Here is a 22,917-nt window from a genome sequence, read left to right as displayed (position 1 = left end):
GCCGTGAATCCTTACATCAATCAAATAACGACCATTGATACAAAATAAGATTTCAAATGAAAAACATAATTGGGCTATCTCGCTCTATCTATTACTTGTACATACTTGACAATCAAGACGAATAACCAAAAGCGATGATTGACTATCGTTAACTGTTCATAGGCAGCTAGTAGACCGCTGCGATTAGTGTCAGTCAAAACTGATACAATTTGTTGGTTACAAATTGACAATTTGTTGGTTACAAATTGTATCGGTCAATCATATTTTGGCTGTTTCCTAATACATTTGTAACTTTTGGGCGACAGTAATATTTTAGTGTTTTCCAGCTAGTTTCCTGATTTTTATACAATCTAAGGACTGTTTACGGTACACACGTCTTAACACCAATCGCTTACGAAGTAAAACAGTATAATATGCTGCACACATATTTATTACGTAATCATACAAAAAAGGAATGCAAAATAATCCGCGCTACAGTGCGCGTGCTCAAGCTGACATGTTGTGTGTGTCGGGTCTACTGCGCCGGCGCCTCGGGCACGTACGACAGCACCACGGTCGACTGCGCCGGGACCAGCAGCTGCTCGCGGCTCACTGACATGTGATTCGTGTAGCTGGAACACAAGGATTGTTAACTTGTAAAAAAATTAGGTATTCCGGGACGCTGAGTGTGAAAATGATTTCCAAGTCGACCGATAGAAGGCTTTTTTTACTTTTGCGATATACGTATCGTCTTGATGGCTAGAATCTGAAAATGTCTATGGGGTATGCTGATATACAATAATAGCTATAAATCTCGTGTAACCTCTTATCCTTTCAACTTACATTTTCCTACTATCAAGAATAATAAAGAAACCCCCGAAGTTGATGGCATCCTTTTATCTACTAGAGAAGACCTGATGGAAGGCGCAAATAATGAAAAGAAACTATTTTTTCACGGTTTAACCACTCAACTTTAATAAATATCGTATTCATATACTTCGAAGGACACTATTCCCGAACAAGATGGATTTTAGTGGACGTAGAAAAGGAAATTCGAGCGCGCGAAAGAAAACATAAAAAAACTTGTATGTGTACTCACTTGGCGGCCGCGGCGCCTGCAGTGATGTGATGTACTGTGAGCGTGGGGGGGACTGACGCCAGAGCCACGTTGGCCTCCGCAGCCTCCTCGGAGGGGTTCAGGACCGCCATGTACCCAGTATGGCCTGGCTTCCATCTGAACAATTATTATTGAAAGTTGCTATATTCGAATAGAATTCTGTCGTTCTATATACTACAAATATTATAAATGCGAAAAACGTACTGGACGAATTGTTATGAAATTTGATACACGGGTTTCTACCCTGTGTAATTCCAGGTTATATTCTTATAACCTGGAATAACACAGGGTACTTTTTTATCCCGAAATTCCCACGGGAGCGGCCGGGGCGCAGCTTTATTAATCTTGTAATCTTGTTTTAATTGTGAATTAATCAAAAAGAAAACAATATTGACCTGGCCACGGCAAGCAGTTTGACCCCAGTGGTGGAGTTGACGGCCACCACGGTGCTGTGGCCGTGCTGGATGCTGGCGTCCTCGCGCAGGGGCACCAAGTGCGAGAGGTGACCCGTCTGGAATATACAATACAGATATAAGACTGCTGCTATACATTAACCTATCCTACTATCACAATTATAAATGCGAAAGTTTGTATGTATCTTTGTAACTCTTTCACGCGGAATCTACTGGACGGATTGTTGTGAAATTCGGTACACGGGTAGGATATAACCTGGAACAACACGTAGGGTACTTTTGATCCCGAAATTCTCACGGGAGCGAAGCGATGTGGTGAGGTTTAAGTCTGAGCACGCACACTTCAGTTTTATTTGTATTAAGACGTGTGTGTTAGTAATGTTTGTTGGATGTGTGTAAACTTTATTCTATTCAGTGGAGTATTCGTATCTTATTTACACATGTAAACGCTCTCGTGAGTTCTAGTCGTCGATCAAATTGTCTTAGCGCAAAATTTCCTTTTCTCGAAATGTCCTCTCTCAAAATGTCCTTTTCTCAAAAATACCTTTTCTCAAAATGACCTTTTCTCAAAGTGTCCTTTTAATAATAAAAAAACATATATACAGGTGATTTCTTATACATTGGCATTATTTTATCTACATGCTCAGCCCATGGCACTGAATAACTTTTCATATGGAAGCAACCTTAAAATCGCGAAAAAAAAATCAGCTGATCCATACATTTCCCACAAGTTAGGTATTTAATTTTTATAGAACAGCTGATTTTATTCGCGACTTCGGAGTTATCCCCATACTAAAAGTTGTTCAAAATCATGGACTGAGTATAAAAGTCACCCTGTATAATTCTATAAGCAATCGATGGTTCTAATATAAAGTCGTAGCTCACCGTGGTAGTGTTGTCCTCTTCGTCGAGCTGAGTGAGGTCAATGACCGGCGCGGCGGGCAGCAGTAACGCGAACTCCGCCAGTTCTACCTTAGCGTCCGCCTTCAACTGTCGGTCACAAGTTTCATTAGTTTTAGATTTCAATGAAGCAAACTTGACGAGCTTTATGGACATCATGGTCATTGGAGAAAACAAAACGTAATCCATTATTAAAATTAAGGATGCAAAATTACGTAATTCACCGACATCGCTAGTAAAGTACATAATTTGTATATATTGACGTAAAATTACTAGTTACCTATGACATTCTATAAATTTTAATATGTTTCAATTCGCGTGCCACGTGGTATATGTTTTTGTAAAACTTAACGAAATTACTTTCATACGTGTTTACCTTATTTTACTGTAAAAAATCGATTTTATACTCAGTTATTACGATTAAATTGTGAAGTGAGTTTATACCAATTGAGCATTCCCTCATTTGGTATACTATACATGAGTCAGATTGGTATTTGTATACCAATCATATGCCGCACGCATAAGTATCCGGAACCCCTAGGTCATACGAACCTGTAGGGCGTTCCACGTGGCGTTGAGATATTTGTTGATGAGGAGCGCGGCGGCGGGCGCCGCGCGCGGCCGCAGACGCACGGGCGCGGCGCTGGGCGGCGCCAGCGCCGCGCCGGCCCGCAGCAGGAACAGCTCCGGCCGGGACGGCTCGTGGAGCGTGAACACGCGTTCCACTGTTCAATATATACACACAGTTCGATGAGATCCATACGTCGATAATCTATGTTGAGTGTCCAATTTCGGTTATATTGATAATCTGATATTATGCGAATAAATTATATAGATGTTCGACGGTTTTGACCGTTCGTCGTTTCTATAAAAACGTTAACTCTATGTTCGATTCCGCTACATAACGCTACTGTACTGTCTCGTGTTGCTTAACTATTACATAGAATTAAGATGTGTAGAGTCGCAAAATAGATTGTTTTTTTTTCTATATGAAAAAAAGTACGAATCACGAAAAGTCGTAGAATAAAAGTGGCTTGTTTTAATGTACCCAAGTAGTCTTTAGGAGGTTTTGCGTTTGATACCAGTAACGCTGTATATTCATTTTATGACTAGGCCCAACTTCGCACGGGGTCATTTATATATGTGAATTATGATCTTTAATCTCTGAAAAAAATATTGTTCTTCTGTGTTATTGATATACAAATAATAAAACTGTAAGTGGGCTATGTTTGTTCGCGCAAAACGTCAAAACTACTCGATGTAATTTGATGTGGTTTCTCAGTTGATAGGTTTCATCACGATATATAGCTTACAACCCGAGATGCGAGGGTGAAGCCACGAGCAAAAGCTAGTAATAAATAAAATAAAACCTTACACATACCAGTAGCATCAGGGTTCACGATGGCCGCCCAGTGCGCCAGCAGCTGGTCCAGCTCCGGCTGGTCGCGCGTGTGCTGGTGTCGCCAGAACGCGTACGAGTCGTGGGTGGCGCCGAGAGACGAGTGGGACGTCTCCTTCTCTTCCTCGTGGAGGCTGGAGTTCACTAGCACCTGACGCGCGTTCACCAGTCTGAAAAGAGAATGAGCATGACTGAACCCTGATCATCTAGAAGTCTAAAATGTGATTAAGAAGCTTTGTGAAAGAGTGAGAAAATTTATTTTTGACAATAAAACCCATTTAGGGCCTGTTTCACCATTTTCTAATAAAATGTTGTATCGTGGCAGATAAACAAATCTCTGATGTCTGAAATTGTTCGCCAGTTAGCCCTAAACGAATGTGAAACACAATTTTTAACGCTCGACATGTTACGAATAGGCTAAATATAACCCAAGATAGATCTAAGTAAGAACTTAGGTTAGATACTTTATTAGCATGCGGTGAAACAGGCCCTTTACAATTTTTTTGTTTTCATTAATGTTTATTAGGAATGATTTTTGACTTAAAAATTGTGACGATATAACACATCACTGCCATACAAGACCCGATATTTGTTTCTGATGTTAGATAAAAGTGACTAGTTGGAAAGCCATAACTTGGCGTATTCAGCATACACAGCTATTTATTCATGGCGGTTAATAAACGCAATCTTCACTCATACGCGTCGGCATCTGGCCGAGTTCGGTGATAGTGTTTTGGATTACAATTAGTCGCCTCACCTGACGCCATCGACGCCCGCATTGACATAGGTCTGTAGAACATCGTCGAAGTGTTTCTTAACGGCAGCGTTTCTGAAGTTGAGGTCGGGCTGGTGTGCGCCGTACTGGTGCAGGTAGAACTCCTTGCGCTCCGGGTGCAGAGTCCACGCCGGCTCGTTCAATGTTGACACCTGATCGTCCGAGACAATAATAACGTTATCTGTGTTTATTTCTGACATTGTTTTTTTCAATTTCTTCCACAGACCTGGTTACCATACACTAGCCCATTCCACAAAATAGCCCCACACATAGTAATATCTACGACTACAGACCCGTGAATACCTTGCGGTAAAATATGACGTGAAAAGCTGAAGGTCTAAATTGACTTTGAGATACGGTTCATACTGGTACTTATAGACTATTGATATAAAAACAATCATTTTCGAAATTTGGGGCATATTGGCTGATAAACCATAGACTAGAAAAGTTACTTTTTTAATTTGCGGCAGTGTAAACATACGGGAAATTATTAAGAATTACATGATATTTCAAAAAGTGTAAAAAATACACTCTTCTGGCACATTAATCTTGCAGTTAGTTTATCTGTCAGTTACAATATGATACTTACCCACGAGTTAGGCGGTTTGGCATTTCCAGCGCTGTCATACTCGGTGGGTTTCTTCCAGATGAAATAGTCTTCATACTCGGCCGAGCGGTTAGCGCTCAGTTGGAACCAGCTGGACGTGTTGAACACGAAGTTCGGAATTAGATCCACTATGATCCTAGAAGTAACATATATGAAAAATACAACATCAATAAGAAATACCTCTATGGTGCAGCGGTCACCGAGACTGTCCGCTATCTGAAGGCCTTGGGTTCGATTCCCACCGCAGGTACTAATGTAGTACTTATTTATCTCTAGTAAGTAATGTATATAGTATACTTTTTACTATGTATGTACTTTGTTATACTATTAGAAAAAAATATGCAAATAACAATTATTATTATTTACATATTTTTTTAATAAATAAGCCTTCTGGCATGGTAGGGACCTACACTGTTTAAATAAGTTTCTTTCGGCATATTTTCGGCATATTTTTATATTATTACTCAGCAGTGGTCGTTCTGGATTGCCAGTAGTTTGTAGCATTTTGAGAAATACCATAATTTAAATTGTGATGTGAAAAACAGTAAACTTTTAGGTCAAGGTGCTTTGACTTTAAGAAGTAAACGTCTCGTACAAAAAAAATTGCTAATGGCAGCTCTGACTGGACACTTTTTTTTAGCAAAAACTACAGGACGAAATTGGATGCTGTTTTCACAGTTGGTTTCACACTGGTTGGATGGTCTAACTTAAAATCTGATATAGGTTTCATTGCAACAAATTAGTTAGAACATATTGACAATAATAAGTTACGAGCGGACACACGAAATAAACGCGGACGAAGCCGCGGACAAAATCTAGTAATAATAATAAACGTCTCGTACACTGGAAGCGGTGGTGGTGTAATGGTTAAGACGCCCGCCTGTAAATCGAAAGGTCCTTCGAATCCTACTCGTGCCACATGAGTTTATATACCAATCTGACTCATGTATAGTAGTTTTCATCGACCACCGCTTGCTTCCGGTGAAGGAAAACATCGTGAGGAAACCTGCACACTGGTTGATTATATTAACTTGTGTGTGAAATGGAGAAGGCAATGGCAAACCACTCCATTAGTAATGCCAAGAAAGTTGTTAATTCCACGTAATGACCACAACCCTCAGCCATGAGGAATACGACTATGAAGAAGACACTAGTGAATACTCACTTGACGCCGTAGCTCTTGGCATTCTCCACAAACTGTTTGATCGGGACGGCCAGCTCCGGTTTCTCCAGGACCTCGTACGTGGGCACCGCATCCACGAAGGCACCCTGAACCTTGTTGCTCTTCAGAAGGGGCAGTAATGCTTCGACCTCGACCAGGGTGTCTATGGGGGTCAAGTCAACGATGGGGCCTTTCTCGAACCTGGTGGAACATATAATAATTATTTTATTTACTATTATGCAATTGCAACATTGCCAGGCTAGCGCCACCACGACGGATGTGTCATCGCGAGGGAACAAGTCAGGGAGCAGTCTCCTAGATCGTGAACGGTTATTAGCTTACCACTTCTTGGGCGGCGGTGGGGAGCACTTTGGCGCGCGGATGATGATGGCAATAGCCCCGACCAGCATGGAAAGCCAGAGAGCCCAGAACAGCACGAACATGAACCAGCGCAAGCGCACCCAGAACGGGTCGTCTGCATACTTCAGCAGCTCCTCTTTGGTCAGGCCGGAGTATTGCTGGAAAAATTATATAACTATTAATAAAATTAATTTATTACAGGTTTCTATCTTGTCTTTCTATTACGGCTAAACAGTTGGGCCGATTTTGATGAAATCTGGAATAGATATCCGTATTATTATATAGCGGGCTCAATTCCCATTATTATTTTCAGAAATTAGTAAAAAAGCACGAAATTCGTACAGGAACGAAGCCACGGGGCGCAGCTAGTTAATAAATAGAATTATTTTTCCATGGTTACAAATTACTAAGTACTCGTTCAGTGCACGGAGACCCTGGCCCAATCTTCAACGGCTTCCTTAATGTCAGTTACCAATCAAGAGCTGAATTATAATGTCCATAACATTTTTATTCTTATAAATCTAAGAGCCGAACTTTAGTTATTTTAGTTTGACTGTCAGAAAATGATTAAGTCTATGTTAGCTAGTTTAATTTTTAAATAAATAAAAAATAAATAAAACTTTTAGTTATACAATAACACTGATTCGTTAAATATGTGAATAATTTTGTTTATTATTACGTTCATACGCAAATTATAGTGTTATTTGGACAATATATTGTCATTAACCAAAAAAGTTTGCAAGCATACGAGCATTCATAAGCATGAACGATCCAATTTCATTTCGTTAATGCTTGTTTATATTTGGTGTTTTTCCCAGTTGTGTAGGAAGACAATTAGTTGATTATTCTCTTGGGAAGGTTTATACGTGTCTTTAGAAAATTTTATAAACAACTTCTGATACTTTGGTTCAATTGACAAGTTGTATATATATATAAAATATATGAAATTTTTACTATTCACACAAACACACGCCTTGCTAAGGTCTTCAGAACTATCATACTTCACACTTGACTTACCGCTTTATTGGAGTCGAACTCCATCTCGGCCTCCGTTCCTGTGGTCGGCCACAATCAGCATCGTCAGAAGTCCCGATTTTAGCGAGACGAACCAAATTTTAAAGACCACCACCACACGAGACCGACTGCTCCCCACATGTCATGGTTTACACGACGTCTAAGCGTCCGGCATGTCTTCACAGACATGTCAATCATGTAAGCCCTGGCATCTTCTTCTATATTATTATTTGCGAATGTTTTTTTTCCATACAACACAAACTAGGACAAAAAAATCGGGAGGCTATCAATTCATTTCTGGACAACATTGTCTGCTTCGTGGATCCTGACAATACCGCCTTTAATAGAAAATAATGGGCAGAGGTCAGTGAGGTGCCTCTTCTTCTTTCTTCTCAGCACGTGACTCACCAAAGTCACTTTTATTGGCGTCAACGACGTACTTAGCGACCGTCATGTTCACGCAGACAATATTCGCAGTCTGCTCACTCTTAACAGAAAAACAGTAGCCATATAACTCACCCGCTTATTGGCGTCGAGCTCGATTTTTGCATCGCCGTTCCTGTGGTCGCCGACGACGTATTTGGCATCCGCCATGTCAACGCAGACAATCTTCTCAGCGAGCTCACTCTTCAGCAGGCGCTCCTCCGCCTCATCTACCTTCTCCTTGGACTTGCTGAGGCTCGACTTGGACGTGCGGAACCCTAAAATTTAAATTAAATGTTAATTACATTTGGAAAAGGCAACGCAAAGGATTTTATCTCGTTCGAAATTAACTTATTGACATGCCACGTAACCCTTTCTTGAGTTTTTGCTTTCTTTTTTTCATATTTATCGTATCTTCTCAGCTTTTTTGGAAAAACGCTTTGTTTTTTTTTCCCAGGTAATTCTCCAATTAAAGTCGGAGCGGATAAAGTCATAAGTTTCGTTCTCGCGGATTTCTTTTTATTCTTCAGACTAGATTTACTACATTTACATTTACAATTTACTTTCTCAGGATACGAAATCTTAAGAAACTACTTAAGTGTTTTACTGGAAATTTAACATTAAAATAATATGAGAATAAACAGACGAACCTATTCAAACAATTTCTTGATCGAGACAGTGATTTGATCATTGATGATCGCGCTGTATGTAGTGAAAGGCAATATTATTATAACTTCAAGTCCAACTGCAAGAACTGCGCTTTCCATTCTTATGGAATAGTTTTCTTAAACTATGTAGGTCGACGGTTCGCTTTCTATACGTCTGTTTTATGCCGGAAAAATAATTTGGTCATGGACATAGAGAAATCAAAAAAATAATGAAATACTTTGTGTTTCTTTCTTATCGAGTGTGTTGTTATCAGATTTTATGCATGTCGCCATTAGACTTCTGACAGGACTTTTACGACATCTAGTAGCAAGAAGATCTCCCGTAAGTAAGCGAGCTAAGCTAAACTAAATTAGTTTAGTTGGCGGTGGACGACCAGCTTTAGACTGTGCTATAATGAGTGGAACATATAATTAGTGCTTAATCAACTATGTATGTGCCCGGCATAAGAAAGTTTGTGTCTGTTGTAATTTTTTTTTTAATGGAAAAAAACTATTTCTGCTGGATGAACGTTGCTCTAGCAAGAATATTTGAAGCCTATGGGTTTGGAAGTATACTTCCACACACATAGGCACTAATTATACATTCCACTCATACACTTCTGTAGGAGATATTCTACTTTCTAATTGGAGTAACGTACACATAAAGACCCGTTAAAGAGAGAATGATAATAATCACTCGCTAACAGATGGCCGGGTCTTACGGAGGGTGCAAAAAGTGGACCCAGTTTCACAAATGAACTGGTTTCCATAATAACAGTGGGAGCAGCGCTCGCGCTTTGAAACAGGAAGAATTTATTACGAACAATAAACCCAGGATATTAAGAGTACCACCCCCAATGTACATTATATAGGAGATGCCATGGTGATTCAATAATCTTCGTGAAATATGGAAAGCAATTAGGTATAGTTGTCTCAAAACTACTATATTATATTCCCTACCCTATATTGTAAATAAGATCTAAGGCAATCATTTTAATTTTTTTTTAATTTCAAGTTTTCTTTCAGAATTAATACGATTTGAAAACTAAACCAAACAACAATGTAGGTAGGAAACACTCGAAAAATATAAATCTAAAAATTTCATTCAAGCTGATTTTAGAGGATTTTCAGGTATTTAAGTTTAGTCAAGGTGGACACTGCACGGATACTAGATTAATATAGAGTCATTAAAAAGTGCGCAATTTTGTAATAAAATATTTATAACACCGATGAAAATATCTGAAGATTTGTCTTATTTATTACACCAATTTTTAAAATAACTTCATTTCAACATTAATCTGCATATTTCAGTAAGAAAAAGAGAGTAAAAAAATACAGCCTAACATTAGATTTAACATCTATAAAGGTACTCACTGTCTTAATGTCAGGAAGTTAATATTTATCACCGAATGAAACGATTCACGACTGTCCTAATGAACTGTCCGTTTAGCACTGAGGCGTGTGTCCCGAGTAGGAGTCCACGATTGTGAGGTGACCACACGGTGAGCCATTTTCGGATGTTTTCGGAAATGCGTTGGGCCGGCGGCGGCGGCGCCAAGTTCCCGCGACGACACAGAAATTACGACGATAGTATAGTGATAAAACGATTATAATGTCAACTTTATGTATCCTAAAGTTCATAGCTATAATAAATTTAGTGATTCTCACTTTTTAATTTTATTTCTTGCTTCACTTTGAAATTCATCTTCAGCACCTAAAATCATTGCATATTCGCCCCTATTTCCATTGCATAGAGCATTGCTTTCCATCCAGGGTCACTTACACATGACATGCGGTTGACTGTGCACAAATGAGAAGTGTCAGAATAAATAATTGCTCCAATTATGTCGTTGTTTCATTTACTTAACTATTTATTCATACTAGCAAATGCACAAATCTTTGCCAAACGATATTTTCTTTCGTTTTTATCCTAGCATTCGACGCACACAGTGGCCACCTTATTCGCTGAGCGTGTCTCATAAATTGCTTCTCCAGAAAGCCAGCGGGACTTGGCAAAACGCCTCGTTATCTCCAATAGGACTGACAGTTTGATTTAGATAGTATGCATACACTCGGCATATCGACATATCGGCAAACACAGGCTGATGCCGAAGCGAATGAGCGTACATTGCATAATTTGTACGAGACCTTTTTTTAACGCCACTAAAAACCAGCGATGTATAATAACACAGTAACTTTGTGCATTACAATAACATTGTTTTTAATATGCATAAATAAAAATTAATTGATTATTAGGTAAATGATGATAAAGGCATCATTAACATCAATTAAATATAAACAAGTAATTAGCTAAACAAGGGAAATTAATATTAATACTAAGTAATGATTAAGTAATCTTTTTTCTAGGTTTGCAAATGTCATAACAAATATAAGAAATACGATTCTTAATAAACTGTTTATCCATAACATGTATATAGAATGTAAAAGGGAAACTAAAAATAAATCAGATTATGTTAACATCATCCATGAAAATAAGCGAGAGCGAACTTTTTTTCAGTCAGAAAATTTGAATTTCTGACTGGAAATCGTACAGTGATTATAACAAATGCAATTAAAATAAGTATGTACAAACATGATTTTTTTTATTAAAATGAAAAAAGATCAAAACCGGTCAAGTGCGAGCTGTGCGAGTGAACCAACTTTGTGTGCTGTGTTAACTTGATGTGCTGTACGAACGACAGACGAACGGACAGCGGAATTAGCATTCCACTTCTATAGATGTACATGATCTTTGTATCTTTGGTGGAGAAGCGCCCTAAATCCACTCACATTACAGCATTGTAATGCTGCTGACACAAAACAATACCATATTTGTGACAATAATTGAAATACTATCCGATAAAAGTGCTAATTTAGATAGTGGAAACACGACTAGTGCTAAAGTTGACTGAATCATTATTTTCAAAACTATTTAATGATCACAGGAGACATGTTCTTGGGCTCATATCTGTAGCTACATATACATATAAATATAATAAATCTGTAAGGTCTATAAAGATATATAGGTCTGTACATAGGCGATATTAAAGAAATTAATTATTGGGCGTCTATATTTGAGAAATACAAGCTAACTTGTTTTGCTGGTAAAAGCCAGTTTTAACTATTAAATATTATTTGTCCTTATTTATAAACAAAAACGAAAGCATCATTCTTTATAAATCTAGTGAAAAATTTTTTTTTTACTTTGGAAAAGTGTACGTCTAATTAGATTTAGCCTAGTTTAGTGTCGCCAGAGTTCCCACAAGTTATTTATCAAAAAATGTGAACACTGTTTAAATATGGATATTCTTGTGTACTTGTGGAGCTAAATAAATATTATTTGTATTTATAATTACTTTACGAGATTCGTGAGCATTGACCACATATGCGATAAAAATACTCGGTACTTCGAACACAGTGTCTATAATAGGATAATCACGCCTTCCTGAGCCCGCGAGTGCCGCAAGCGAGCCTCTCTATTTAGAATCAATTTGTGCAGTGTCAGGGGCCGCTTGTGGGAACATCATACATACATGTATTAGGTGTTGTATAATACGCTCAATTTTTCAATGCGCTTTAACTAGCTGTGCCCCGGGGCTACGTTTCCGCAGGAATTTTTGGCGATTTTACAAGTTGCAGATCTGCAAAAATTGTGGATTGTTGCTTCACGATTTTTATAAAGGAAAGACCTAAACTATAATACTTTCTAATGATTTATCTAGTGCGGCATAATAATGTAAAGATATTTTTTGCTAATAAATTGATAAAAAAAAGTGATGGTAGCGCTAGTGAGCTAATTCTTGACTTGTGAAACCGTGAATAGTCACGGTTTCACAAGTCAAGAATTATTTTAGAAGGGTAAAACAAAGGAATAAACATATTCACATATTTATATTTTTAAATCAATTGCTCTCACACATGATGAATATAATTTTTATTCAACTACATAAATTCTTTGTTCCTGTTATTTGTATAAAACACATATGTCGAGATGTTTAAATTTATACGATAAATTATTTTTTTAAATAAGACATTCATATTTTTTATTTAAGTTGCGGTTTCGGCCAACAATCACAACCCCATAGTTTAGGTCTGACACTACTTATGTAGAAGCATTCATCTTTTCCAAAAACTGTTGAAATAGTCTATTTCTTTCTCTCTGTATACTATTAGATTCTTCAACTATGTTAATTAATTTATCTAACTTTTCTTCAACAATTCTTTGCCGATCCCTCATTTCTAGAGTTACTTTTCGAAACTCCAAGTATCTTTTTTTACTCAATTTGTGTTTAGCTTCTTCACTTAATCTAGTTGATGATTCACCATTTTCTTGTACTTCTGGTTCAAATGATGCATGATTATTCATAGACAACAAAACTTTAGCCACATTTTCTGTACTTGTATCTTGAATTCTCTGTTGAATTTCTGGTTGCAGCTCACCATTGACATTAAAAATTTCTTCAAATAATTCAAAGTACGGCCATTTGACTTCAGACACTTGATTTTTATTTTTCTTTTTTAAAAGCCTAATATAAGTTTGTTTAAGATTCCTAAATTTTTTATCACAGCCGTCTGGTGATTTGCCAACAGCATTAGCTATGTCCACCCATATATTTTTCTTTTTAATTTTAGGAGTCCGGAACTTGTCGAGGTTCTGTATATACAAATTTAACATTAGAGTAATGTTGTTCTGCTCCCAGTGCTCGAGTCCCTCGTCTCCATCGTCTATGACCTCAGTCTCTGCTATATCCATCTGATTTAACTGCAAATATTCTTCTTCTTCATTGCTCTTAATATATTCAATGACTTGGGCTGAAAAATTTAATTACTTTCATATATAATCTCTCATTGATACTTTTATTACTTATTTAAATTTCAATTTTAGTTCAAGTTATTGTATTTATTTTTACTATATGCAAACATTGTGATCTATCATTACTAACATAAAAATTAGAATAAGGATAGGATTTCTTAAAATGATTTAAGTTAAAGTTATAAATTAAAATTATATAAAAGTGTATTTACCACTCATTTGCCCTTGAAACGCCAAACGCCTCCAATTGGAATTACCACCAACAACGTCAGTATTTTATTTAAAGTTTGAAAGTTTTCTTTACTCATCAAAAGCATAAAGTAAAATCAAAACAAACGAAATAAAACACAAGCATCATACACGAAATTACAACTTGCGTTTGCATCATCCAGCAATATGTCGACAAAATGGCGCTGAACTAAAAGCGCTTTATAAAGCGACCAAATTGAAATGTCATTCGCAAACTCCGTGCAAAATCCTATTTGTATAATATTGAAAAAATACTTCACAGAAATAAATAATTCATTTTCCATAATTTCCTTTCATATATATTGTACACATAAAACAAAAATAATCTTGATAAAAATCATACAAAATTACATAACAAAACAAAATCAATAAAGCTCTTCAATTTAGTCGGTTTTGCTGTTCTTAGTTTTGACAGTTTTTGACATTTGTTGTTGGTTGTCTGATAAGGTGTCATGATAAGACTGTTATCAGGACAAAGGATTTTACTACAAACTGTACCATAACTATAATATATTTATATCAATTTGAGTCTAGATGACAAATACAGGTTTACAAAATGGATAAAGTACCTACTACAAAATGTATATGGTATATGGAGAACCATGAATGTATGAACATTCTTGGTTTAATGTTCTGTTAAAAATAAGAGAACAACATTACTGAACTCCTATTTCAAGATATTCTGTCTGTGTCTGTCTAAATGATTATTAGATCGAAATACCTGCATCTGACTCCGGAATAGGCTTGTAGGAAGCGACGTGGTCATCCTCTTTCACTTGTCCTCCATCGATGTTATGATGGTTCTTCCGCGTTTCTGACATGATGAATTACTTGGACAACCGGTTTCACAGCAATAAGAAAGTCTTTCTCCACAATTTCAAGTTACTAGTCAATTAACTCTCAATCACGCATGAAAGTACATGTGATCGACCAACCACCCTTCTTCGTCCAACCAGCTGTTGAATGAATGAAAGAATGAATATACGAATAACGAATGAAATGAAGAACCACGCCTTGAACAGTTCTTGAACCAACCACCAATATTTTCAAAATATCTTCAGCTAAAGATATAGGGGTCGGAGTACCTACCTACTAATTCCCTGATTATTTCATACTCACGGCCATACTTTACTTGTTATAGAGAAAACACAAGATAAAAGATCACGCAAAGACAATGGCTGTCTACAAATAGACGATTTAGCTGAATAAATCGTTCAAAATGTCAGACAACCATTGACTGACATTGACATCTCTCTGTCATATTTTTATTTTCACACAGCAGCGATAAATGATCCTTTTTAGAAATTTTTAGATGTAAGTCCAAGGCTAGTTTAATTTTAGTTGTATTTAATAATGCGTGGAAGCTTATAATGAGTCTAATAGCAATCGATTAAGTAGCGAACCGATTATCGTAATATACCATGAATTATTCGTATTAGTTTTGAGTTATACAATGTTAAAACTTTAGTTGTCTAGTTATTCGTTAAAATTGCTTGGAAGCCTAGTAAAATGTGTACTATACCCCCAGTTCCTCCGCCTCCGCCACCCCCAATCCTGGAAGAATCCAAGTCGCCAAAAAAGAGTGCTTCTGACCAAGAGGCACCTGTAAGACATCTGGACGTGTGTCAATGGGCATCTGACCACCAGCTATGGGAAGCGTGTGCTAAATACCGCGTTTGCCTGGACAAAGAACCCTTTCGCTACAAATACAAACATTTTGAGTCTAAGATTCAAGTGGGACCTACTTGTGGATTAGTTGCTCTCTCTATGCTCTTCAATGATGAGATCACACCTGATAAACTATTGAACATTGCCAAAACGGAAGGGTATACTAATAATGGTGAAATGTTCAGTTGTAAAAACATGATGAAGCTGACTGAGAAAATATTATATTTAGCAGAAATATCTAATGTTAAGTATAATTTAAAGAATAGTGGTTTATGTAGTAAAGAGATTATAGAAAAATTATTGGAAGGTGCAGTTTTATTGGTACCGTATCCTTTTTGTAATTTGAGTTCCATTACATTTATTATTTTCTGGTTGGGGACAACAGCACAAGCAGCAGAGAGGTGATCAATTCTCGCATTCTGGGACCATTTCACCCAATTCCGCAAGACACAGTTACATCATTGATTTGAAACTGATTTTGCGGACAGTAACTATATGTGTTATTACACATTTGACACCTATAGCAGAAGAGCTAACTTCTCTGCTGGTGGATTAAATGGTCCCTAAAAAACACCTTATTGATATTTTGATAAAAAAAACCTAATATTATTCCTAAACTATGATATCCAGATATGATGCAGACTTCAATCACTCCCCTTGTCTTAAAAAAGGGCACACGGCACACTGGGCTCTTGTCTGTGGGGTGATCATCTGCGAAGACCCTCGAGACACATATGAAGACCCCGACAATGTGTATGTCTTGTGCAAGCACGGCAAGTCTAGGTACTTGGCAGTTTGGAAACTTGATGATTTGGACAAAAGTAATAAAAACTTGATCGAATTCTCACCAAAAAGAGGAGGAGAAGAGTGGATTTATATTTTACCAGAAGGGGGTGTAGGAGGCGCGAATGGATTAAAGGATCAGTTCCTAATCTATGAAGGTTTTTAAAATAATTTTAGCCTATGCAATGAATTAGACAATTGTAGATTTTTGATAGTTTTTAAAGATAATGTTAATAGGTAAATCTATAAAATGTTTTTGCATTGGTTGTGCCTCTAATGGTACTGTAGTGATGTGGTCGTTATTCTAAAAAATTGGTGCTATTTTGGATGTTTTTTTTTTATTTTTCTCAGTTTTATGTGTTTATTACATGAAACTATACATATAATGTATATTGTCTGAGGCACACGAACATTTGTGTCTCCATACACACATTTAATATCATGTTAAAATTTAAGGATGTGGGAGTAAACAATAAAAAGCTTATTTCAATGCAAAATTTTTATTTGTACAATAAATACAAATTATACTTGCAAATTACCATAAAATAATAAATCTCATCTGTTTGCTTAACCATATTATATGAAATTAAATCAAAGACAAGTCAAGAATGTGTTACAGAAAATTTTATCTTTTTTTATCTTTAAATCCAATTATTGCACAGTCTATATATTTTGCATTTTAATTTTGATAATTTAAGAAGTACATTGTTTACAATGCAGTATTAAAACTTAATTTATACATTTTTGTACTAAATTCAACTTAAAGAAATTTTCATTATATTAACCTAAAATGTAGGTTTAGATATCATTGTGATGATTATGTGTTCATTAATTAGATTTGTTAAACACGAATACACAAAAATTGCGAAATCGATAATCGCCAAATTAATATTAGTATATGAGATCAAATCATATAATGTGAAATAGTCGAAACACAATTGCGGATGCTATTATTATACATATGCGGATGCAGATTTAATTTATAAACGTAGTGTTTGTTAGGAAATTAGAACTGTGTCAATCACTTTGAAAAAGAGTTGAGTATGGCGGCACAAAATATTTTCCTAATAAAATCTGTGGAAAAACAGCAACATTCGCAATCGATGTTTGATTTCACATTTTAGAAGATTTTAATTAAATTATAATCACAATACTAAGTATTATGAATGGCCATGCACTATAAACATAAAATGATAGATGCTTCCTCTTTTTTATAGCATATATATGCTACAACATTTTAACTTGTGAATTCCCAAAAATCTGAACAACTTGATAAAGATATTTTGTAATACCTACATACAATGTACAAATAGAATCACTTCTTTGATTCATGGTCATTCAACATCCTGATGTCATAGTTCAAGTTGTTTACACTGAGAAATAGCTTTTGTTTCAACTTTCCTGGTACAATTAACAGATTTTTAATATTCTACCAAAAAATAAGCTATCCAGTCAAAGTATGTTGACCGAGATTTTATAATATAGTTAATCATATAGGTACCTACATGAAGTACTATGTACGGAATAAACACGGATAATTCCACACATTCCACATAATATAAAGTCCGCACCACAATAGAAGTCCCGTGGCAATTCGTCGGAACTATCAATAACAGATCGACCAACTTGTTAAGAAATTACAACATTTATTTCATACTGAAAAACACAAGTTACAAGCAACAAGTATCAATGACCGCCAAACTAGGATTCTGTTGTCGGCGACCGTATCGCTGCGTCTACTTCTTTTGTGGGAAGGACTAATTCCAATCCAATAAACTGGAATAAATAAAAAAAGTAATAATAACGGGTTGCACTCCTGGAGTGCCGCCACAAGTGAAAACTTTGTGCATCTTTGCCGTGTTACGAATTTTCGAGTCACGTATCCTGACGCGTGTTTATCATTTTTTACCCATCACAAAAAGTGCACAACGCCGCTAAAGAAGTTTTCACTTCAAAAATAACTAGAATTTTTGAGTAAACCAAGATATTTATTTCTATAGTTGAAAAAAGCTGTTTAAATATTTTACGCACTTGGTTAAGTATTAGATATACATTGCTTATTTCTAAAAGAAATATAGCGAGGAGTTAAGATTAAAGTCGTCTACATATTTTGGTAATCAATAGGATAAGGACCATTAGTTAAACAGTCCATAAATTTTGAGTAATTTTCTTGATACGACTATTTCAAATATTATTCAAACTCTACTAACTATTGTGTTTAATATAATATATTTTATTATTATATTACTGATATATTGATTGATATAATGTAGGCAATTCTAAATATAGGATAAAAGTATTTGAAATAAAAGTTAAAGCGAAATTTTTCCAAGACATTTTCATATTGAATTTAAACTTTTCATACGCGGGATAATAAATATAAACAAATTAATACATGAATAAAACGGCTTATAGTAATATATAAGATAAGAATTCAAGCGATATATTACGGCATAGGCTACTACCACAAGAGGAAAACGTTATCAATATTTCTGTTATGCATCGTACATGGTCTGGAAACTACGAAAATACGCACACTATATCGCTTGTCTTACGAGCGACATTGAACTGTCAGTCATTCATCTTAAAGCTCATTTCAGCTTGATATCGTCAGGTGATATTAACCAGCTCCCAATCGCGTAATAATTTTCGTTGGATCGCGGAGTTGAACCTCGATCGTTACGCAATTTTTTTACCGTTCCGGTATAGAGAAAGTAGTTGTAACAGATTCGTGGATCAAAACTGAACAGTAAACCAACGTTTTCGTTGTCAAAACAACAAATTTGGAAGATAATAATATAAAATGATGAATTTACCTAAAAATGACGTTAAAAAAATCCGGAACGTAAAAATTCGATTGCGATGCAGCTGATGTTATTGTTTAGTGTTCAGTGGCAGTTTATGGTTCCGTCAACCACTTATGGCAGTGGCTCAACACGCAACTATGTACAGCAACTTGAAAGCGCACGCGCAGCAAATATGGGTCAATATTGTCAAATGGACTCCTTCCAAATATTCATTGCTCGATCATTTTTAAAAGTCTAAATTTTTAACAATTTCACAAATCATCTGAAGTGTAAGTTTTTTAAACGCTATACTAATCTACTTAAATTTATTTACAAAGTTAATCAAACGATATTAACCAATATATAATTTTGAAATAATTTATCTTGCAATATAATATTCTGTAAAATGAAAATATATTAGAAAATAACACGTGTCCATTTTAGACCAAACTGGTATATAACACCAGCACCTGAATATTTGGAAGGATAACATACTCTGACGCGTCCAAAACAATACGTCCGCGTTATGAACAAAACTTTCTATTTATAAAAAAGTGTATTGTCCATAAATTCGGTAAAACACTAAGTAGGTATTTCAGAATCCAGCACACGCACACATTCAGCCGAATACGAAGATACACACAACTATACTCCTAAACATTACATTTAGACTTGAATATAGAAGCTATACACGAGAAGATAAACCTATGATATTGTGAGACAGTCGTTGGCCGGCGGAACAGATGCCCTAGAGTCTATCTAGCTAGAGAGAAGTTTTAGAGTTTACAATAATCCAGTCACTGAATGTGTTTTCCAGAGTTAGAATTTTAAGCAGATAGACCCAATTTTCATACAACCGTAAACGGTCCATGTTAGAATCATCGGATAGATTTATTTCTAAGAGTTACAATCCAAAAACTTCGACGCATTCGTTCGAACTTTTTTCGATTCCGTGAAAATCGAGCCCCAGATAACTTGTGGGGTGCATTTATTAGCGAAAAATTATGCCATTGTCGCGAATAGTTATTACAGATTGGCCGAGTAAATAAGTCTTCGGTTAATAATATGTACAATCTGAGCACATAAAATGTATATTTGGCACCAGTGACTAAATTCTGTAAACCAAGTGTTGAAAGATTTTTACTAGCCAAGGGGAAATTACAAAAGTTGGCTCGGAATATTCTATATCGAATGCGACATTTTTGTAATATGTATAAGACACGAAAGAATAGAAGACAAAATCGGGAGCAGACAGGGAAGATGCCGGTAGCAAACAGCAAGACTTAAGTCGGAACTCCTACGCGTACAAAATTAATAAAAAATCGCTAACGTAGTACTTCAGTTGCTTATAAAAAATACAAAAATGACTGCGACAATCCGTTGTCTTATTAATTATTAAAAAAACTGCATTCACGAATCACAGATATAAAAAAAATCGCGCCAACCTGCACGAACCTATTTGATATGTGCCGGACTCACAGCCACAATGATACATGTAATCGAATAAACATTCGAATAATCCGTAAAAATCGAGTCATTATGACATGTTTTCGAATTTTCTGCATCTGCGTCACTCATTTCTTGCGCATGAGTTTTTTACATCAATTTTCTGTAATACATGTTTTCTTAAATTCATATAAACATCTATAATGTTTATCTATTTTTACGAATACATATCCTTGTGGTCTGTACACTCCGGAATTCGGTCTCTCTTTACCAAATAGCCTAAACTTACATATTGGAAATGTCACGAACCATTATTTTTCGATATAAGTCGAGTACACACATACCTACGGTTATACAATATTAAATACGATATAACTACATACTATGAATGACTATAATGGATAGTTACCATGGTTATTGAGCTTTTATTATGTAACCTGAATAAATAACCACAGCATGCATTACAAACTACCGAACAGTTTTCGACTTTAAACCATTCTAATTAGATTCAAAATACATAACAAAAGCTTTTACTACGCGCTAAAAATCATGGCAGCTCGACAGCGTAATAAATATAAAATCGACGAGCAGTCGACGACGCGTCGAGCGAGTTTAGACGGCTTTGCCTTCAAAACGATAACTAAAGTTAAATACTTTTTGTCTACATCTAAAAAAAAAATACTAAAATTGGAACAACTACATAATGTTCTTCGTAAAAAATCTCCAATGATTGTGAGATCGCAAATTAATTTGACACGCCAATGAATAAACCGTACCGTTTAGTTTTCACTTCAGTAATGACTTTAGCACTTTAGCATAAACTTCGCATTTTAAATAACGAGACATGCTTTTATCTTTAGCATATAGGTCTCTATAAATTTATGCCATAGATAAACATAATGTAGATAAACAGCATAAACTTTAGTAATCGCTACATATCAGAAGAGTATCTTAGTCCCATTTTCGCCGAGCCGAGCGATAGGCGGAAACAGCCGAGGTTCCCCGAAGGAAGCTAAAGCATGAATACCAGATTGTAAGACTCGGTGGTTTAGGTTTCCGGTGGCGCTAGTGGGACGCCGGTGGTGGCCACTGGGAAGGTTTTGACGTGCGTCTGCCACTGCATTGACACTTGGAAGAATTTCACTCCGTTCCACTCCGTGCCGTCGATGTATACTGTAGACCATTTGGAAATTATTTAATGCACAAAGAAAACAAACAATTTTCAGCGGCTTGCAGATATATGAAAATTTTAAAATCGCCACTGAATATACTTTTTTTTTTTAATGAACATTCAGACTTTTAAAATCCACACTTATAAAAGTGTGTTTGTTTATCAGCCCTTCTTTCACGTCAAACCGGAGCATTTTTTACTTTTCTTCTTAGAAAACTTATTCTGCAAACGATCATACCAAGTTTTGTTATAATTTTAGAAATAAACAAAAATATACTTTTTAGTTACTTTCGTGGTTAATAAATGTTTTACTATACCTACTTTTTGTTAAAAATAAATCAAAAACTAATTTGATTGTTATACCTTTAACAGTAAATGGTAAAGCTCTACTAGTACTAAATTCCTGGGCATCACTATGAACGATAAATTAAAGTGGGATAAACATATTGAAATCACGGCCAAAAAACTTAGTACGGCAGCTTTTGCAGTGAGACTTAGCTTTTGCTTTTGCGTACACTTTCTGATCAGACAGTGTACGAACATAGATACAGCTAGACTTGTGTATTTCAGTTACTTTCATAGCATTATGTCCTACGGACTATTAGTTTGGGGTAATGCAGCTGAGATAGGAAAAATTTTTGTATTACAGAAAAGAGGTTTTCGTTTTATTTATGGATTAAAACCTCGAGATTCTCTTCAAGAACACTTCAAATCAATTAACATCCACACTGTTGTATCTCAGTATATCTTGATGTGCTTATTTTTGTCAAATCAAATTTACATTTATATAAAAATTAAACGAAGTGAATAGTGTAAACACTCGAAATAAGCACACACTTTGTATGAACAGATTCAGGCTTAAAAAGGTTCGGCGGTCTTTCGTGGGTCAAAGTGTAAAATTATTCAATAAACTCCCTGCAGAGGCTATTAATCTGCCAAGAAAAATTTAATGGATAAAGCGTTTTATACAATTAACGCCTATTTGACTGATAAAAACGCATGGATCCTCCCGACAACTTTGCCACTCCACACATGATCTCCTAATTTTTATTTTACTGTTTTTTATTATTTTATTCATAATTTTTATTTTTGTTATAATAATTCATATATTATGACATTTAAATTTTATTTGTAAAACATGCACGTGATTTGTGATCTTCAAGTGTCTGAGTATAATTCATTCTTCTATTTCGACGAATAAGATT

The 22,917-nt window shown here is 35.8% G+C and overlaps 4 protein-coding genes across 7 annotated transcripts in view; 1 reads left to right on the top strand and 3 right to left on the bottom strand.

Moving 5' to 3' along the window:
* Positions 1 to 412: 412 nt before the first annotated feature.
* Positions 413 to 14,970, bottom strand: CD98hc (CD98 heavy chain). Of its 2 annotated transcripts, XM_053757729.2 has the most exons (13): positions 14,948 to 14,970; positions 14,580 to 14,814; positions 8,246 to 8,427; positions 6,695 to 6,870; positions 6,356 to 6,553; positions 5,173 to 5,326; positions 4,566 to 4,735; positions 3,791 to 3,978; positions 2,962 to 3,134; positions 2,395 to 2,499; positions 1,492 to 1,607; positions 1,079 to 1,213; positions 413 to 611 (listed from the first exon to the last, which is right to left on the bottom strand). In XM_053757729.2, exons 2-13 carry the CDS (start codon positions 14,677 to 14,679, stop codon positions 515 to 517), a joined length of 1,794 nt encoding a protein of 597 aa, XP_053613704.1. In that variant the 5' UTR covers positions 14,680 to 14,814; positions 14,948 to 14,970; the 3' UTR covers positions 413 to 514. The 2 variants fall into 2 exon arrangements, with proteins under 2 accessions (XP_053613704.1, XP_053613705.1); XM_053757730.1 differs by lacking the exons at positions 14,580 to 14,814; positions 14,948 to 14,970 and adding an exon at positions 10,171 to 10,310.
* LOC128677118 (uncharacterized) lies at positions 12,659 to 13,907 on the bottom strand. Its single transcript, XM_053757744.2, has 2 exons — positions 13,822 to 13,907; positions 12,659 to 13,608 (listed from the first exon to the last, which is right to left on the bottom strand). The coding sequence occupies exons 1-2, from the start codon at positions 13,826 to 13,828 to the stop codon at positions 12,899 to 12,901; spliced, it is 717 nt and encodes a 238-aa protein (XP_053613719.1). The 5' UTR covers positions 13,829 to 13,907; the 3' UTR covers positions 12,659 to 12,898.
* Positions 14,971 to 15,120: 150 nt separating the features above from the next.
* LOC128677117 (uncharacterized protein) lies at positions 15,121 to 19,114 on the top strand. The gene is made up of 2 exons (XM_053757743.2): positions 15,121 to 15,852; positions 16,157 to 19,114. The coding sequence occupies exons 1-2, from the start codon at positions 15,368 to 15,370 to the stop codon at positions 16,473 to 16,475; spliced, it is 804 nt and encodes a 267-aa protein (XP_053613718.1). The 5' UTR covers positions 15,121 to 15,367; the 3' UTR covers positions 16,476 to 19,114.
* The window catches only part of KrT95D (Krueppel target at 95D), a 98,688-nt gene continuing 92,379 nt past the window's right edge, over positions 16,609 to 22,917 (bottom strand). For all 3 annotated transcript variants that reach the window (XM_053757726.2, XM_053757727.2, XM_053757728.2), the window contains one exon: positions 16,609 to 21,714. In XM_053757726.2, coding sequence (XP_053613701.1) covers positions 21,590 to 21,714 — 125 coding nt within the window. In that variant the 3' untranslated portion in view covers positions 16,609 to 21,589. The remainder of the gene's footprint in view (positions 21,715 to 22,917) is intronic.

Source organism: Plodia interpunctella, chromosome 17 (genome assembly GCF_027563975.2).
Source record: "Plodia interpunctella isolate USDA-ARS_2022_Savannah chromosome 17, ilPloInte3.2, whole genome shotgun sequence".
NCBI classification, from domain to species: Eukaryota; Metazoa; Arthropoda; class Insecta; order Lepidoptera; family Pyralidae; genus Plodia; species Plodia interpunctella.
The sequence above is the reverse complement of the archived record's forward strand: the minus strand, read 5'-3'. Positions and strand labels throughout refer to the sequence as shown.

Excerpts from the sequence above, each read along its gene's own strand:
- CD98hc (XM_053757729.2), bottom strand. The coding sequence starts at position 14,679 with ATGTCAGAAACGCGGAAGAACCATCATAACATCGATGGAGGACAAGTG. Across the intron at positions 8,428-14,579 it reads TATTCCGGAGTCAGATGCAG|GGTTCCGCACGTCCAAGTCG; the intron begins GTATTTCGATCT and ends TTTAAATTTTAG. Across the intron at positions 6,871-8,245 it reads AGCTCGACGCCAATAAGCGG|CAATACTCCGGCCTGACCAA; the intron begins GTGAGTTATATG and ends TAATTTTTCCAG.
- LOC128677117 (XM_053757743.2), top strand. The coding sequence starts at position 15,368 with ATGTGTACTATACCCCCAGTTCCTCCGCCTCCGCCACCCCCAATCCTG. Across the intron at positions 15,853-16,156 it reads GGTGCAGTTTTATTGGTACC|ATATGATGCAGACTTCAATC; the intron begins GTATCCTTTTTG and ends TATGATATCCAG.